The sequence below is a fragment of the Schistocerca cancellata genome, chromosome 7, assembly GCF_023864275.1.
Source record: "Schistocerca cancellata isolate TAMUIC-IGC-003103 chromosome 7, iqSchCanc2.1, whole genome shotgun sequence".
Classification (NCBI taxonomy): Eukaryota; Metazoa; Arthropoda; class Insecta; order Orthoptera; family Acrididae; genus Schistocerca; species Schistocerca cancellata.
Genome location: NC_064632.1, coordinates 124,227,924 through 124,246,181, shown reverse-complemented (window position 1 = coordinate 124,246,181; position 18,258 = coordinate 124,227,924). Strand labels below are relative to the sequence as shown.

The 18,258-nt window shown below is 39.4% G+C and overlaps 1 protein-coding gene across 1 annotated transcript in view; it reads right to left on the bottom strand.

Moving 5' to 3' along the window:
- Nucleotides 1–18,258, bottom strand: part of LOC126092277 (tetratricopeptide repeat protein 8) — a 96,656-nt gene that overhangs the window by 65,531 nt on the left and 12,867 nt on the right. Inside the window, exon 5 of the mRNA XM_049907793.1 lies at nucleotides 11,865–12,014. Coding sequence (XP_049763750.1) covers nucleotides 11,865–12,014 — 150 coding nt within the window. The remainder of the gene's footprint in view (nucleotides 1–11,864; nucleotides 12,015–18,258) is intronic.

The window sequence follows — 18,258 nt, the reverse complement described above, 5'->3', positions numbered from 1 at the left end:
GACTAAGTATACAGTCAACCCACAAACTACGATTGCTACTCACCCATTGCCATGCCCACAGGATCTCATGGACAGATTAGGCACTGGTCGCTACTTTTCAAAAATTAATTTGCTCAACGCATATCTTCAAATACCACTAGATGAAGAATCTAACGCTGTGTGTGTTGTGGACACTCATATGGGTTTGTTTAAATATTTTCATTTGCCTTTTGGCAGTGCTTCCACACCCAACATTTTCCAACGGTATTTAGAACATATGACTGCTAAAGTACAAAAAAGTTTAAACTATTTGGATGATATTGTCGTAGCAGTTCATACTACAAATTTTTGTGCTTTGTTTTGTGTGTTATCTGATGCAGGACTCAAGTGTAGACTGTACAAATGTGATTTTTTTAAACCTGAGTTGCAGTATCTTGGTCATGTCATAAACAGTCAATTTGTACATCCTCTTTAGTCACATTTGTTAGCCATACATGACCTGCCAGTTCATCGCAATGTCATAGAATTGCAGTCAGTGTAAGGGAAAACGAACTATTATATGCGCTTCATATCGATTGCTGCACAAATTGCAGCTCCATTGCATCGCTTGCATTGCAAGAATGTCCCCTTTGTTCGGAGAGATGAGTGCTAAGAAGCTTTCCAAAAACTTAAAGATGCATTGCTCAGTGATTGATGCTTGGTTCACTTTGATCCTGACAAACCGGTTGTGTTGCAAGTTGATGCTTCTTGTTACAGAATCGGTGCAGTGTTTTTGCACAGATTTGATGATACAGACAGGCCTATTGCTTTCGCATCAAAAAAGTTGTCCACAGCTCAGTGTAACCATTCACAGATAGAGAAAGAGGCATTGGCTATTGTGTGTGGTGTCACCAAATTACACCACTATTTGTATGACAGAAAATTCCACTTAGTAATGCATCACAGCCCATTGCAGTCCTTGTTTCATCCAAAGAAGCTGGTTCCTGTACGAACTGCCCAAAAATTGCAAAGATGGGCTTTGTTGATGTCTCAATACCAGTACGAGATTCTGTATTGTCTGACAGCTTAAAATGGTAAAGTGAACGCACTTTCACGTCTTCTGATTGGCCCTGATACAGACTTTGATGCTTCTGCTGCATCTTGTCATCACATCGATGCTCACAATTCTAAACTATAGGAAAATTGCACAGGGCATGGAAGCTGATTCAAATTTGAGCATTTTGTTAACACACATTTGCACAGCTTGACCTCACTCATTGCACAGGATAAAGAACTCTGTAGTGCACTGACACTTTGCACGGCGACATACCCTCATTATACAGCAAGGTATGATTCTTGTTCAGAATGACAGTGGACAGTCAAGTGAGTTGATCCCCAAAGCTTTGCAAAAAGAAGTGTTGCAGTTACTTCACCAAGGACACTGGAGGATTGTTTGTACGAAACAGTTAGCGTGTCAACACTGTACTTGGCAGGGTATGGACACCCAAATAGATCAGCCAATGCCACAAAAATTCTCTGCTTGGTCTAAGTCGCAATCACCATGGCAACGTGTGCACAGAGACTTTGCGGGATCTTTTTGGAAGAATCGCTGGTTGATTGTGGTAGACTCTTACAGCAAGTTTCCTTTCGCTGTGCCAATGAGCTAAATGTCACATAGGATTGGAAAATAACCCTCGGTTTACGTCAAATGAATTTGAAACATTCTGTGAACGCAATGGCATACAGCATCTAACTAGTGCACTGTTCCATCCACAGTCAAACAGAGAAACGGAACGTTTTGTCAAAACCTTCAAGCAGCTGATGGCCAAACTTTGCACCGTACACACCAGAGAGCAAACATTTCAACTGTTTCCCACCTCCTATCATTTGTATCCACAAGGTGGACCACTGGTGTCAGAACTGCTTCACAGCCCCTGCCATTGGACACTGCTCGACCCACATCAGCATCCAGCACCAAAGGAAGGCCGCAAGTATCACTTCACGCCGCATGGTATTGTGTTTTTCAGGGTTTTTTATGGCAGCAGACAGTGGGCACAAGGGGAGATCCTTCATTGACTTGGCACATGCATTATCTCATTTCAGGCCCAACAGATTTCTGTGCCGACCTCACAATAAAATTTGCCACTGTTACGTGCACAGCGATCCTTCTGTATCTCTTCCCCCAGACTCACAGATATCGAAGCAGCGCGGCCACAGCAGCTGCCAGAGGGTGTCATCACGACACTGCAGGATGACCCCATGGAGATGGAGCCTTCGCCTCCTCTCGTCCTACAGATGGAGCTGGCTCCGCCCACATTGCAGTGGCCAACATCTTCTACATCATGGTATGGGCCTCAGGAGGTGGACAAATACCCTTCTGGGCATTTTCCAGGAAACATTTCCATCAGAGTGAAGGCTGAATGGTGGGGTACGACTGGACGTCGGATGTCCCCTGCAGCTACAGCTTCTGGTCCATCAGAGTGTCCACACCCCTGCTTTTCCCCCTCCCCATTGTCGTGCTCCATATACGACAACAGTCCGTCACTTTGGGGCTGGAGGAATGCTGCAGTGTAAAGTCAGCACTGGCATACTAGCTGGGAATGATAGAGAAGAGACAGCTACGAGAAGAGGTCAGCCAACCACATGCTGAGCGACCTCCTCCTCCCCCCCCCCCCCCCCCCCCCCAGGATAACAATGCGACAGCAGTGGCCCCTAGATGAAAAGGACATAAGTGCCACACCCGACTGATGGCAGCCCACTTTGATAGCAGCCTCAATGTTAGCCACTTCGTTAGCCAACACACTGTAGCATCTATCATTAGTATTCTCTACATAGCACAGACTTGAGTTTGTCTATTCTGAAGAAGACTGATTATTTTGTATATCACCCTTTGCTTGAAACACATCTATCAAACTTTAAAAAAGTATTGTAATTGTTTTGTTGTAACAAAGCTCATTAATATGAGTTGTTTGATTGTTTGTCTAGCGAACTGAGTATGCAGGATTCCTAGACACAACAGGGATGGATGAGGATCTTGTACGTTCAGTGGGTGGTGGAAGACCACTGTGGGAGAAGAGGGAAGGATAGGAGGCGGGACATTCCTTATTTTAGGGCACGACAAGAGGTAGTCGAAACCCTGGCTGAGAAAGTGATTCAGTTGCTCCAGTCCTGCGTACTACTGAGACATGAGGGAATGCTCCTCTGTGACAGGGTAGTAGGACTTTTGGAGGTGATGGCTGACTGGAGGGATAGGGTACTGGATATCTGTTTCTGAGCAAGGTTGCATAGTCTCCACCTGAAGTGAATGTATGATTTCTTCTGACATGTCAGGAGCTGCATGTCTAGTTAATCAAATCTAATGATGGAGCCGAAACAGTGAAATAGTTAAGGAAAAAAGAAAAAAAAACTTATTTATTGCACCACACACTGACACAAGTTTACTGCCTACAAGATGATTTACCACGTCTAAACTGCTGTTTCTTATATACTTTTTAATAATCACAGTGTGAGTTCATATATTGTTTCAAAGAGACTTTTTAAAGTTAACAGTTAAAATTTGATTGCTTTTACAATTTTACAGAATTTGGTTCTATAATATGTTACAATACAACATGTTTGAATCCTTCTGGGTCAAACTGAAACAAGTGACAGTGAGTCGACAACCGATTGTATTGAGATAGGGTGCTTACTTATGTGTACTGCATAACAACAACGTGTACTGCACAATGTGTACTGCATAACGACGTAGATCATAGTAATTGTGCAAAGTGACAACTGCCAGTTGCCTGCACGTATGTCAATGACACATAAGGAGACAAGCAGCTTGCATTTTAGCAAGCAAATCTTTATCCATTTCTACCAGGATTTCATAGGACAGCACTTCCCCTTCCAATCCAACGATGAGGATACATGTTGTTCAGCTGCTTGTGAACATTAACATCGAAGTAGGCTGGTATATTGTCGTGTTCAAACCACATCCTTTTGCGCACAACAAGTATTATGGCAGCACGTTTCACAGGAACACTAGGTAATGTGGACCAGTCAAACAGGAAGACAGCAAATAAGGTCCTATTATGTGATCACTACCAATGCACGAATGTATGCTGGCAGAGAATTGTTGCTAACGGCCACCAGTGTGGGTGGCATGGGGATTGTCCTCGCTCCAGACATGGTTGTTACAGCTGTTGAAAATAGCATCACAGGTGAATGAGGCCTCGTCCACAAACAATAAAAACTGTACAAAGTTTGGCATTACAGGACTGTGATGGATAATCCATCCACAAAAGCGAGTACGGGGCTCAAAATTCATTAGTCCCAATACTAGCACACATTCTTTATGATAGGTATGTTATACCTGTTCCACAGTACTCTCCACAATGTGCTAGTACTCTCCACACTGTACCTGGGATCTTTGCAAGAGCGCGGCAGAACTGCATGCACCATTGCAATACATGCATTGAGACTGGCGGTCATCGCTTTGAACAATTACTATCAGCTACGTAGTTGTTAAGATGCATCCATATGATGCCTTTTTTGTGTTCAACTTTGCACAAGTGTGTAAATTTCTAACAGTGCAACTACACATGTGCATTTGTGCATACATAATTTCCTGGAAATGGAGGCTGTGCATAAAATGCACTTTTTAGCATACAACAGGTAGCTGAGGCCCACGTGTGTTCGATTGTGTAATGTGTTGAGCTTAGACTGTGAAGCAAATTATGCCCAATAATGTCTGTTGACTCCAAAGGAAGCACACTTAAGTATATACATGATTACAGACAAAGAAGAAAGTAGTATGGAGTGCCCCTTCTGAAGATTATTTGAATAAAAATTTGAAATTTGTTGCCCCGAGTGTCAAATACTATACAAAAGTTTAGAAGAAGAAAAACTGAGAAGAATAAGCCAAAAACTTATGAAAAGTGTGGGCCTATAAGAAAACTGGACGAATATTCATGCTACGGCAACTTAAAAGCACAACTGGGAAGCCTGACTTGGTGGGGGGGTGGGGGGGGGGGGGGGGGCAGGGGGGGGGAGGGGGTTGATTCTCATGTCTATGAAAGTCCCAGATTTTTCAAGTGGGAGGATGTTAATCTTCCTATCATCTTTCATTATTAAAGTTACGTAAACAAATGACATATAAACGACACATTGAAAGTTAATTAACCTTCACATAATGACTAAGAACCTCCCTTCAATATTTCTCAATTTCAGGAATAATTACTGAAATGCTTTGTTTTGAAATGAAGAATAGAAACTGGTATATAAGTCACCATTTAATAGCTAACAAAATTTTACTGCCAGCCTTATCGCTGTAGGTTCTCAAGCAGAAATCTAAAGTCTCACTGTGACCTCCTTTGAAATTTGCAGACACAATATTATCACCACCTTGTATCTCTCATACTGTTGTTATTTAGATACTCATTTACCTACAGTCACTTTTGTGCTTTCTCTTTCTGTCACCTTTTCATCACAATAAACACAACAGAAGCTCCCAAGCAAAGAAGGGAATTCATAGCAGACTGCTTCCACACTGAAGCAATGTATGGACACGAGAACACCCATGCATACATGTAGTCCACCCACAAATTTTTGTGCACGCTCTTTTATTCCCATGCATCTGTGATTACACACGACAAAAGAGGCATCATGTGGACATATGTTTATGCGGTGTGTGCTGAATGTCCATAACACAATAAACATATATTTCCGACCACTGGTTCCCTATCTCAATGTAATCAGTTGTGGATCAGCTATCAATTGTTTCAATTTGACACAAAAGGTTTGAGGCACTTTATATTTATAAATCAGTTAACATTCTGAAATATCACAATTATCTTGACCGAATTACAAAAAATGCCTTTCTACAACAATGTTTGAATTACTTTGGTTAATAACTTTATAAATACTGTTTTGCTTTGATCACTAACATGAATTTTGAAACTTTATGGTTAGCTGAAGAACCCTAGCTATCACTTTTCCATGTACAAATTTCGTAAATGCTAGATTAGACATTTGTCTACATATGTCTTAACGTATTTTCAGTTAATGATTAGATATAACGTTATGTTAATGATATTTCATGTTAATTACTCTCCTGGTGACTTAAATTCATCAATGCAGTGAATTAACAATATTACAACACAGGTTCATACATTTACACAATTTAGTGTAAACTTCACAATTTAGTATCATATACATCAAAAAGATCCAAATTACAGTTCTTGTTAAATGTTTCCTATTCTCACATTCTATGTTGGTTGGCTGTGGAAAGATTTCAGATGCAGCTGCTTATTCATTCTGACCTTCTGCACTGCAGTACTATGTCAGAACAAACACATGTGTCTGCCAGTTGTAGACTTCTTCACCACTTCTTCTGTGCTAGCTGAATTGCTACTTTAGTATTCAGTCTCTAGGAAGGGACATAAAGTTCTTCTACATAAATTATGTATGTCTTGATTTTCATTACAATATGAGGACATTTCACACACAATTTGTTTACAGAAGTTTATAGGAGACTGTACACACAAGCAGTCTCTTTCAGTACAGTTCTCTCAAATGAGAACTGCCTTCATTTACTGTGACAGCTCCACAGTTGTCACAATCTTCGCTGTTCTATGGCCCGTAGTGCAATTCCTGGACAGGAGTGTAGGAGCATGGAATAACTGCCCAAACAACATATTGCACCCATCTACATCTGTGCACATGTACGACAGAAACAAATTCTGCCACACTATGCGTGACAAAATTTATAACTTAACTAATAAAAAAAAAAAAACCTCTTTCTAAAGTCACAAAGATGATTTGTAGGTCAGAGAGACATGGGGTAATGCATCATTTTCCCCAAAATGGTATGTTACAGCACAATATATAATTTGATTTGTTTCACATTTCTAAAGGCTCTGCTTCATGATTGGCTTTATGGAACATAATGTGTGATCAAATGAATAACACCTGTTTACACAAAGATGTCTACATATGATTACGATTGAACAATGCAAACTCCAGGTAGGATTATCAACAATGTAGGAAAAGACAGATTGCTACTTACCATAAAAAAGACATGTCAAGTTGCAGACAGGCACAATTAAAAGACACTTACATAAAGCTTTTGGCCACAGCCTTCATCAGTAAAAAAGAGACACACCATTCACACACATACAATTGACAACTCAAGCATCTTGGACTACAATGTCAATGCTATGAGTATGATTATTATGTTTCTTTTCTTATCTGCAGATTTTTACTGGAATTTTTAGCATGTCCTTTATGTTCAAGGTCCTCATATCTATTACTTTAAAACTAAAATTACACTAAATAGAAAAATTCTAAAATTAAACAACAATTAAACAAGAAAATGAGATGATCTTCTATTACTACATAATGGCAATCGTAAAAGTGAACCAAAGGGAAAACCAATGCTAGCTTTAGGAATATGACATTTCTTCATCAAAAATCGAGAGAAGTTTTAAAAAATGAAACTATTCCAGAATTATGTCAATAACTCAAGTGGGTTCAGAGTCAATGGAGGCAGAGTGGTAAATTGAAAGAGAAAGCAACTATGAAAGCACTGTTGTGAACAATGAGTTTGGTAGCTGTAGTCAATTAACAAGGGTGGTTTGACTGCAAGTCTTCAAGCATGATGCCTTTGAAGACTCTGGTTCAGCCTGATATAAAATATTGCATGGATCCAAAATATCTATTTAACTTTTCAAAAATAAAAACTTAGATTAGGATGTCATCTGTAGGTACATTTTAAGCTCCTGGGAAATTACACACACACACACACACACACACACACACACACACACACACACACACACACACACACTCTTTTGAATTATTTACATAAAAATTCTAACACAGAGTACCCTTCAAGCAGAACAACAAATTAAATCATCATCATCATCATTATCCACCATATGACACACCCAGGCAGTACATTTACGATATGTGATTAATGTCCTGACCTATTTAGCGGAACCCGAAACCCCAACACCCTATGGCGCAAGTCGAGGAATCTGTAGCCTACACGGTCGCAGAACTGTCTGAGCCTCTGATTCAGACCCTCCACTCGGCTCTGTACCAAATGTTCACAATTGGTCCTGTTAATGATGCTGCAGATGGTGAGCTCTGCCTTCATCTAGCTAGCAAGACTGGCAGTCTTCACCAAATAGATAGCTGCCAGAAACCAGAGACAATCTCTTCCGATCCATAGACACACACGTCATTAGTGCCGACATGAGCCACCACCTGCAGTTTGCTGCACCCTGTACCCTTCATGGCATCCGGAAGGACCCTTTCCACATCTTGGATGACTCCCCCCGGTATGTACATGGAGTGCACAATGGCTTTCTTCCCATCCTTAGCTGCCATATCCCTAAGGGGCTCCATCACCTGCCTAACATTGGAGCTCCCAATGACAAGCAAACCCACCCTCTGTGCTTGTCCAGACCTCTCAGGAAGACTGGCCACTGCCGCAACAGGCGAGACCGCCCTTGCTGGCTCAGAAGTACTCTCAAAGTAGGCAGTACCTCAAACCTTTTATGGGGGTGTAAGGGTACAGCAGCCAGCACTAACTTTCGCCTTCCACCCAGGGGAAGTGTCGACTGGCAGGGATGTCCGAATCCGAGGGCGCAGTGGCATCAGAGATCCTAGGCGATCATACAGGTTCCAGAGGCGCCAAAGCACTCGCCTCGGGTGTCCCAATGTCACTGCGGCCCAGGTCAACAGCCTGGAGCCTGTCAACCACGGCCAACACAGCTTCCAGCTGTTTACGGATGGTGGCCAATTCCCCCTGAATCTGCACACAACAGGTGCAGTCCCTATCCATTGCTAACATTTTTTTTCCTCTCTTTTATCTCACAAGCCATTCAAAACAAACAGATAACTGACGTCTATGCGAATTTGCACTACATGGGTACCAAAACATGATGCTACAACTCTCAAATACTATAATACGCACAAAATTTGTGAGTTAAACTATGCAAGTACCCAAAAACATGCAGAGAAATAAAGAATTAAACTATGAAACAAATAAGTGAACTAAGAGTACGGCTTGCTGCTGCTTATCCAACGACGGCAGAGAGCTCACTCCCGAACTGTTGTAATAGTTTGGGTTCCACAAGTCGGATATTAGTTTTTCCTGGGTGCTCGCTGACAAATACTTCTCCTTAAACTTTTTCTGGAAGTCTGCCCAAGACGAAAAATTCTCTATGTTCACTGTGCCCCACTCTGACGCTTCTCCAAAAATGTACCCCACCGCAAATTCAATCTTTTTTTAATCTTTCCAGTTTTTTGGCAAGGGCTGATTAAACCTTTTCAGAAAATGAGTAGGATATACTTCCCCACCTAGCTTCAACTCCGGAAACTGTCTGGATAGTCCAGAATTTGCCCCCCATTGTAGGTCAGTCATTACCTCACTGGTTAACACCATGTTAGGAGAAATCACCTTCTTGTCTACCTTATCCTGGATAAGTTTGAATTCTTTCAATAAATTACCTATGCCTCTCTTAATATCATTAAGTTCTGAAGCTAAATTTGAAGAGACGTTGTGGGGAGTTAACCTCTCAGCAACTTTTTGGTCAATTTTTTCCTCTACCTGTTCCTCCAGATTACTTATATTTACTTTGTCTGAAGTGGCTAATTTCTCTTTAACATTTTGTTCCATGTCATCTACTCGAATGGTCACACCTGCAATTTGAGATTTGTCCAAACTCTCTTTTAAGGTGTGCAACCTATGCTTTACAGCATCAACAGTAACACTGCATACGCTTTGAAATGATCCTAACTTTTTGCTAAGTTCAGTTTCTACATTATTAAATTTATCTTCAATATCAAACTCTAGTTTTTTATCTAAGTACTGAAATTGGTTATTCTATGTCTGACTAAAGTCAGTGAACAGTTGCTTTACATGAATAGTCAGGGAATTACTTAATTTGTTCTTTAAATCTAATTTCAAACTCTCCACTTTATCATTTAAGGCACTGAACTTAGCATTTAAAACCTCACCCTGTGCTTCTAGTTTTTCACTTAAAGTAGCACTTAATTCCTTTCTTATATCAGCTGAATCCACCTACTGTTCAGCTAATCTATCATTTAACTGAGTATTTACTGAATCTAACTTAAGACTTAGTTCTTGTTTTAAAGTAGCTGAATTTAACTGTAAACTCTGAGCTTCTAGATTTTTACTTAAAGTAGTAATTTGAGTGTTTTGAGCTTTGATTAAATTCACTGCTTCAGACCAGTCTGGCATTTCCCTAGTCACTCTAATAGCTGTGGCTGGTTCTGTTAGTTGCTGTTCTTGATCCACATTCTTTCTACTTTTAGATTGAGTTATCATTAAAAATAAAATTCACCTCTGAATGTAATAACTATACTAAAAGTCTATTATTGAACAGTGTCCTTAACATCACACTCAATTAACTATCTTTCACCCACCCGGCATAGAGTTTTAGGTTGCATTGGTGAGCAGGCATGCAATCTGCGCCGGTGAAATCAAAGGTTAGTTTTAGCGTCGGTGAACATATTTGTAGTCAGCACCGATGAGCAGCAGCTGGCATCGTTGGTGTCGGTTGCTGGTTACAGGGTCCACACCCTCACCATGTGTGCGCGGGCTGCTTACTCCTCACACTGGATCTTCGTCGTTGAATAGTTCTCGTTGTAACTCTTCTTAGACTAAACTGTTGAAATTTTCCTTGCGTCTTTTCTTATATCATATTTATTAATTTTCACTCCTTTTTGCCGTTTATGCAGAATCCAACTCTGTGAACCATTTCCCTGTCTTGTTACTAATGGTTGCTATAGCAACTCACAATATTCTTCTATCTTTATTTCGTTTCGAAATTCCTCTTTCTTCGAGTCTTGATCATGTCGGTCACCATGTTCTAACGGTTTTGGTGACAAGAGAAGCGGTGCAAAGCTCGATTGTAATCTTCACACTTCTCTTACTGCAGTTGACTTACTTGAAACTTTTAGCTGATCCTCTTCTCTGGATATGCGGCTGCATCGATCATCACTGGTTACAGGAACTAACAAATACACTCTCTCTCTCTCTCTCTCTCTCTCTCTCTCTCTCACTAGAAATACCTCGGTGACCTCATACTTACAGTTCAATTCAGGTATATTTTCATCTCCACAAGTTTCACATAAATATACAAATTCTTGTAAGTCAACTATGACAACACCCGTTAGATACAATTAAACATAACCACAATTATCTGCTTTTAACAAACAAATAATTTATAGATATCCCCTGCGACTTGCTTCATTCAGAGCTAAGATATGGAGTGAGTTAAAAGTCTATAGTCAAATGTTCATTTTTCTTTTTTTCCCCCCCAACAATCCCATTCACTAATACAGCAAAGAGTAGCATTTAATTACTCCATGTCCTCCCCCACAGCATCTGTGGTGCTTAAGGCAAACACTTGTCGGTGTCGCTCGTCTAATGCAGCTCCTGTTTTCCCATGACAAACGTCAATCCTGCATACACAGGCATGTGTTGTGCAGTAAATAGGCTCTCTCTCACACTTATCTCTAACGCAGCTCCTGTTTTCCCATGACAAACGTCAATCCTGCATACACAGACATGTGTAGTGCAGTAAATAGGCTCTCTCTCACACTTATCTCTAGTGTTCGAGGCGGCAGAAAGTTGAGTGGTTCCAGAATTTATGTGTAAATTCTTAAAGCATTACAACTGCCTCAAAACAGTATAAGAAAATCACACAGAATCGAAACAAGTCATCAGGCTAACAATGTGAATCAGAGTTTTCAAGTTCAAAAATTCAATTTTTTTTCTTAATTTGAGTGTGCCACATTTATAATTGAGCTAAATAGTGATTTGTGTATCTTTCTCTTCTTTACTTTCTAAACTGAAAAAAAGAGTAATGAACTACTGGAATAAATCTAACCTGTAAAATCGAAGAGCTACCTCTGGTTGGTCTGTATAAAAGTGTTGCATCCCTATGCATGCTATAGCCTCAACATGGGTGGCATCTTCCTTCAGAATGTCTTTATAATATTTTACAGAGACTGTTATCTTGTTCATGCCCTCAAACAACCTGCAACAAAAAACAAAAATCAATAACCAGACCAAGTAATATATTTTATTAATGAAAGTTGTTCACATGTCTATATTTTAATTTTTTGTTGAGTTTATATGTACTGTACTTCAGAAAGGAAACTCCTTCTTCAAGGTTCAGGACTCAATGAACCTCTATACCGGTACATCACGTGATGAAGCAGTTTATCTACATTTTTCATGTAAAACTTCTTCATCATTTACCCATCTACATCGTTTCAACTTAAGCACACAAACTGATCAACAGAAACATTGGTCACTCCTTACCTATAAATATTTACAACTCACATTCTAGAATGCAGGTAATAGCTATGGGATGATCAGAACAGTGATTTTTTTTTTTTTTTTTTTTTTTTTTTTTGCTGTATGTATCTCAGTTCAGTAGTTCTCCACTATATGTGAATAAAGTGACCAGAGGCTGTGGCCATGTGTGTGAGGGTGACACTTGTGTGAATGTGTTTGTGAGTGTTTTCTATTTCGAAAGGACTTCGTTCACAAGGTTATATATTTGAGCAGTTTCTCTCATTTTGCCAATCTTAGACTCAATGCCTCCCCTATGTGGTGAGTAACAATCTGTCCTTTCTGTATTGCTGTTATTCCACCCTGGATTTTACACTGTTTAAAAAATAAAGTACTTCATTATACTTCTTACAAACTTTCAATGACTGAACAGCTTACAATATACATACAACTAGCAGTCTTTATTGCTAGAACTAGCATGTCTTTATTGATGGATATTTTGAACAATAATGATAAAGTAAACAAATAAAAAAATAGAATGAATCTGATAAGTTTTAGATTTACTCACCCTGGTTTAAAGTTTCATTTAATTCTTATTATTAACTCATACAACACTTCTCAGTTTCTAATGGCCTCATCATCAACAGCACTGAAACCCTAATTTTCCTACCTTCTTATGAAAATCGCAGTGGCATGCAAACAGTGGAATGAGTAGACATAGAAGTTAGTAATGAATCTGTGCAGGGGGATACTGAGAAAATCGAGAAGGCAGTATCTCACCACAAGTGGTCCCACAGATTAGATGTGGTTTTCATTCCATAGACCCAAAAAATGAGATGACACTCTTGGGTGTGGAACATGTCAGAAAGTATAACATAAAACATTTGAATATAATACTTACTACCCTCATCATTTGTCAGGAGATTGTCGAAAATGTGAATACAATGCGGTAAACTGGAACAGATAATATTCACAGAATTAACACGCTATCAGAATGAAACACTGTTATGCACTTTTAATAAATTTCGACTGTTGCAACCAAGTGCTGTCAAAACTAAAATCTAGCAGACATTTTTACTTAAGCTGGTTTAACAGTCTCTGTTAAGATATTGATCCAGAGTAGAAGGAGTTGCCTACCAAAAAGTCTTTCAAACTATGTTTAAACCGTGCTTTATCTGAAACCAGGTTTTTAATGGTTGCTGGCAATTTACTGAAAATGTATGTTCCTGAATATTGGACTCCTTTTTGGACCAAGGTAAGTGATTTTAGGTCTTTATGTAGAATGTTCTTATTCCTAGCATTGATACTATGTATTGAGCTGTTGGTTGGAAATAGAGATGTATTACTTGCAACAAATGTCTTTAAGGAATTAATATACTGAGAAGCAGTGGTTAGAATACAAAGCTTTTGGACAGATTTCTACATGATGTTCTTGAATTTACACCACAAATGATTTTTATCACACGCTTTTGCACCCAAAAAACTTTTTGCTTGGTTTGATGAGTTGCCCCAGAATATGATCCCATATGACATAATAGAATGAAAGCAAGCAAAGTATGCATGTTTTTTTTTTTTATAAATATATCTTCTACATCTGACATCATTCTCACTGCAAATGCAGACTTGTTTAGGTGCTTAAGCAATTCTGTAGTATGCCCTTCCCCACTGAATTTATTATCAAGTTGTAATCATAGAAATTTAACACTGTCAACTACTTCTGCATGTCTTCATATGTTATACACATGCTGGAAGAAAATCTCTTACGGGTTTTGAACTGCTTTTAGTGGGTCTTCTTGAAGTTTAATGACAGTGAATTATCTTTAAACCATTTATTAATAGCACTGAAAATTTTATTAGCAGCTATTTCTAAATATGTACTTGACTTGCTACTTATTGCAATGTTTGTATAATCTACAAACAAAACAAACTTAGCATCTGGCAATATAACAGATGAGAGGTCATAAACGCACACAAGAAAAAGCAATGGACCCAAGATGGAACCTTGAGGAACACCACATGTAATTAATTCCCAGTCAGAAGAAGACTGACTGCTTACTGCACAGGTATTTCGCAACGACACTTGGTAGCCCTAGTGCACTTAATGCGGACAACTAGACAGTTTTTGTCACTAACAGAAAGTGGATAGTCCCATGTTCACCAACATGTAGAACCAGGGTAAAAAATTTATGACCTCAACATCTGCACCCATGTCAATGTATCTTGATCTTGCTGAAATGCATTTTTAACAATGGAAAATCCAGGATGGAATAATAACAATATTATGAAAAGGACAGCTGGTACTCAACATATAGCGGAGATGCTGAGTCGCACTTAGGCACAAAAAAAAGACTTTCAGCCAAAAAGGCCGTCATCGGAATTAAACACACACACACACACACACACACACACACACACACACACACACAAAAGGCGCAACTCTCACATACATGACATGACCATAGTCTCTGGCTGCATAGGTAGCTATCCTTTTCATAAAACTGATATTCATTTTTGCTGTATGATAAATTTCAAGGAGAAAATTTTACAGACAGGATTGGAGAGGAAAGACAAACACTGCAAACCATAATGGCTTTTTCAACCAATAATTTGACTACAAAGATAGAAAACAAAAGCATGTCATTTTAAAGCAAGGAAGATTGTTGTGTGTGATTTACTAAAGCCATGAAAGAAGATAAAACAATCCTTCTGGTGTAGACTTTTTATTATTTTACAGAATGAGGTCGAGACTTAGCTCAAGACCTTCGTGAATAAGTGGTTCTTGCTTTTGGTATTTTGTGATATGGCTGGCCAGAGCTTCTGATAACGTGAAAATCACAGCATTGGAAAGAAAGGTTGTTTCAACTGGATCGCCTCTTAAACTTATGTGTGGAATTAAATCTTTGCTGCCAGACACAACAAATCTTTGTTAAGCACAGTGTAAATATTACTGGGCCTCAGATAGTTGACAGTGCTCTCCCTAAGGGAGGCATTCTGAGCCCTCTCCTGTGAATAGCATATAAGCAAGACCTTGAAAAATGTTTTACACCAAGGGTAACTACCTTAACAGTTTGCTGTATTTGACAGGCTGCTCCCATGAAACAGCAAAAGAAATTACATAAGATTTCATAGAAAATTTTAGAATTTGGCTGAAAGACACTGGCCTAAATTAATCCCAGAAAAATCATACAAAGTTATTTTTAAGTAGAAAGTGGTTCCACATTGCCCCAATTATATGCTGCATGGAGGAACACACATCTCATTCTGGAGTCAGGTTTATAACATGAGAACTGTCTCAACATTAATTAGGATAGCTCATGTAAATTATGGGTTTGTTTATAAACAACTTTTATGCTATCACCTTATGCAATGCATTTTGGAAAATGATTCCCATTTTCAAGAGCATTTTGATTTATTTATTTTATTTATGCATTTATTTTACCTGGCAAGATTAGGGCCTTCAGGCCCTCTCTTACACCTAACCAGGCATGCTCAGATTCAACAAATTTCAGTTTCTACAGAACATCAAGGACATATAACATGTTATACAGTATTAATGTTAAAGAAAAAGAATAGAGATTATAAAAGTAGTACAATGATAATTATAACAATCAAAAAATAATTATAACAATCAAGAATAATAATAATAATAATAATAATAATAATAATAATAATAATGACTATGTATATGAAAGTAAACATATTTTTCTTTTATGAATGTCAGTCCTATTGCTAGTTGCGAATTTTCTCGTTATATTCTTGCAGCTTGTGAGTTATTCCCATCAAGCAGAGACATAAGACAATAGAATGGGGTGAAAGAGATATAGAAGAGGTAGATAGGTTAGAGGAAGAGAAATAGAATGGTAAAATTCTAAGCTATGATGGAGAGGAGAAAGAAAAAGATGAGAGGGGCACAACAATGGTGGCTATACCGTCCCTGATATGTAAGTCTTGAGTTCCCTCTTGAACGTTGAGTGGTTCTGGATAAGACGCAGATCACAGGGAAGCGCGTTCCATAGTCGTATGGCTGAGATGGAGAATGACACGGAGAAAGATTTTGTGTTATGTAAAGGTACAGCCAAGATGCTAGACGTATCCGATCTGGTATTGCGGTTGTGGAATGATGATAGGTGTTTAATGCGAGAAGATAAGTATTGGGGGCACCAGTGGCTAAGAAATCGATGAAGTAAGCACATTGTGTGGAGATCGCGTGCCTTATGTGGGCGTATCCAACCTAGCTGGGAGTATGAAGGACTGATATGATCATACAACCGTATATTGCATATGTATCTAACGCAAGCATTCATCACTCGCTCGAGGCATCTCGAATTTTCACTATTTGTGCCGTGTTGAACTACATCACAGTAGTAAAGATTAGACAAGACTAGTGTTTGGACTAATTTTTGTTTAACATGGGTTGGAAATATTTTTCTAAATTTTTGAATTGCATGTAGGGAGGAGAGCGATTTCCGGCAAGCTGTGACTGTTTGTTCTTCCCAGTTTAGGTGTTCATCCAAGATTATTCCAAGGTCTTTTACTGTTTTTTGGTATGGTAGTTGGGTACCATTGAGGAGTATTTGAGGGACTGTTTCGCGAAAGTACCGACTGATTAACTTTGGATGAGATAATATGACCTGGAATTTCTTGGGGTTTAGTTTCAGACCTAGGTACTGTGCCCATCGAGAAACAGAGCAAAGATCTGCATTCATACTCGCTACTGCGTCAGCAATGTTCTTGGGGCTTGCACTTATGTACAGTTGGATGTCGTCGGCATATAGATGGTAGTTGCAGGAGTGAATCACTGAAGAAATATCATTAATGTACAGTGAGAAGAGTAATAGACCAAGGACGGAGCTTTGGGGAACACCAGAGCGCACGTTTTTCCATGATGACTTTTCCGACCCACAAATGACTTGTTGACTTCTGTTTTTGAGGTAGCTGTTGAACCAGTGTATTGCGCTGTTTGAGAAATTCAGCTGCTTCATTTTAATTAGTAATATATCAAAGTCAACTGTATCAAAAGCCTTGCTAAAGTCAAGCAGTGTTAGGATGGTAGCTTCACGTCTGTCCATAGCATGTTTAATGTCATCAGTTACTTTGATTAATGCAGTTGCTGTACTATGGTGCTTTCGAAAGCCTGACTGATATTTGTCGTGGATGTTATGAGTTTTGAGGTAATCCGTCAGCTGTTCATGGACGATGTATTCTAGGGCTTTAGATATTGCAGGTAGTATGCTGATCGGCCTGTAGTCACCTGGCGTCTTAGGGTTGTCAGTCTTGGGTATAGGTTGAATTAAACTTTGCTTCCACTCAGTAGGATATGTACTACTGACAAGAGACAGGTTGAAGATGTCTGTGATAACTGGAGTAATAGTGTTTACGACGTTCTTAATCATGCCAATGCTCACTCCATCATTTCCTACTGCCTCGGAAGAGATTCTCATAATTGCCTTGTGTACTGTGCTGGTAGTGACATGTTTTAGGAAAAACTTGTCTCTCGAGAGATTGATATCTTGGGGCTGGTAATTTGTCGCTGCGTGGCAGTTTACAGCTGTTGAGAAGAAATCGTTTAATTCTTCTGCAGACGCTTGATAAACAGCGTCAGATCTTCGCTTCCCTATACCGAAACTGCGCAGCTTTTTCCACAGTGCAGCAGGTTTTGATATGCCGCATACGACAGAGCGGGCATGTCTAATTTTGGCATTCCTCACGCTTTGCTTGGTTCTATTTCGGAGTTTCCTATAAGCTTCGTACGCCTCGGGAGTTGGGTTACGCTTGAAGGCCCTATGTTCAGCATCACGTTTATTCATTAACTGGCGTAATGCAGTGGTGAGCCATGGAGCGGGAGCTCTCTTTACCTTGACAGTGCGTTGAGGAGCATGTTTATCATACAGTGCAATAATTTTGCGACATAATTCCCGAATTTTTCCGTCTAAAGTCGGTTCATTGCTTATATCATGCCAAGGGATGTCTGAGCAATCCTTTTG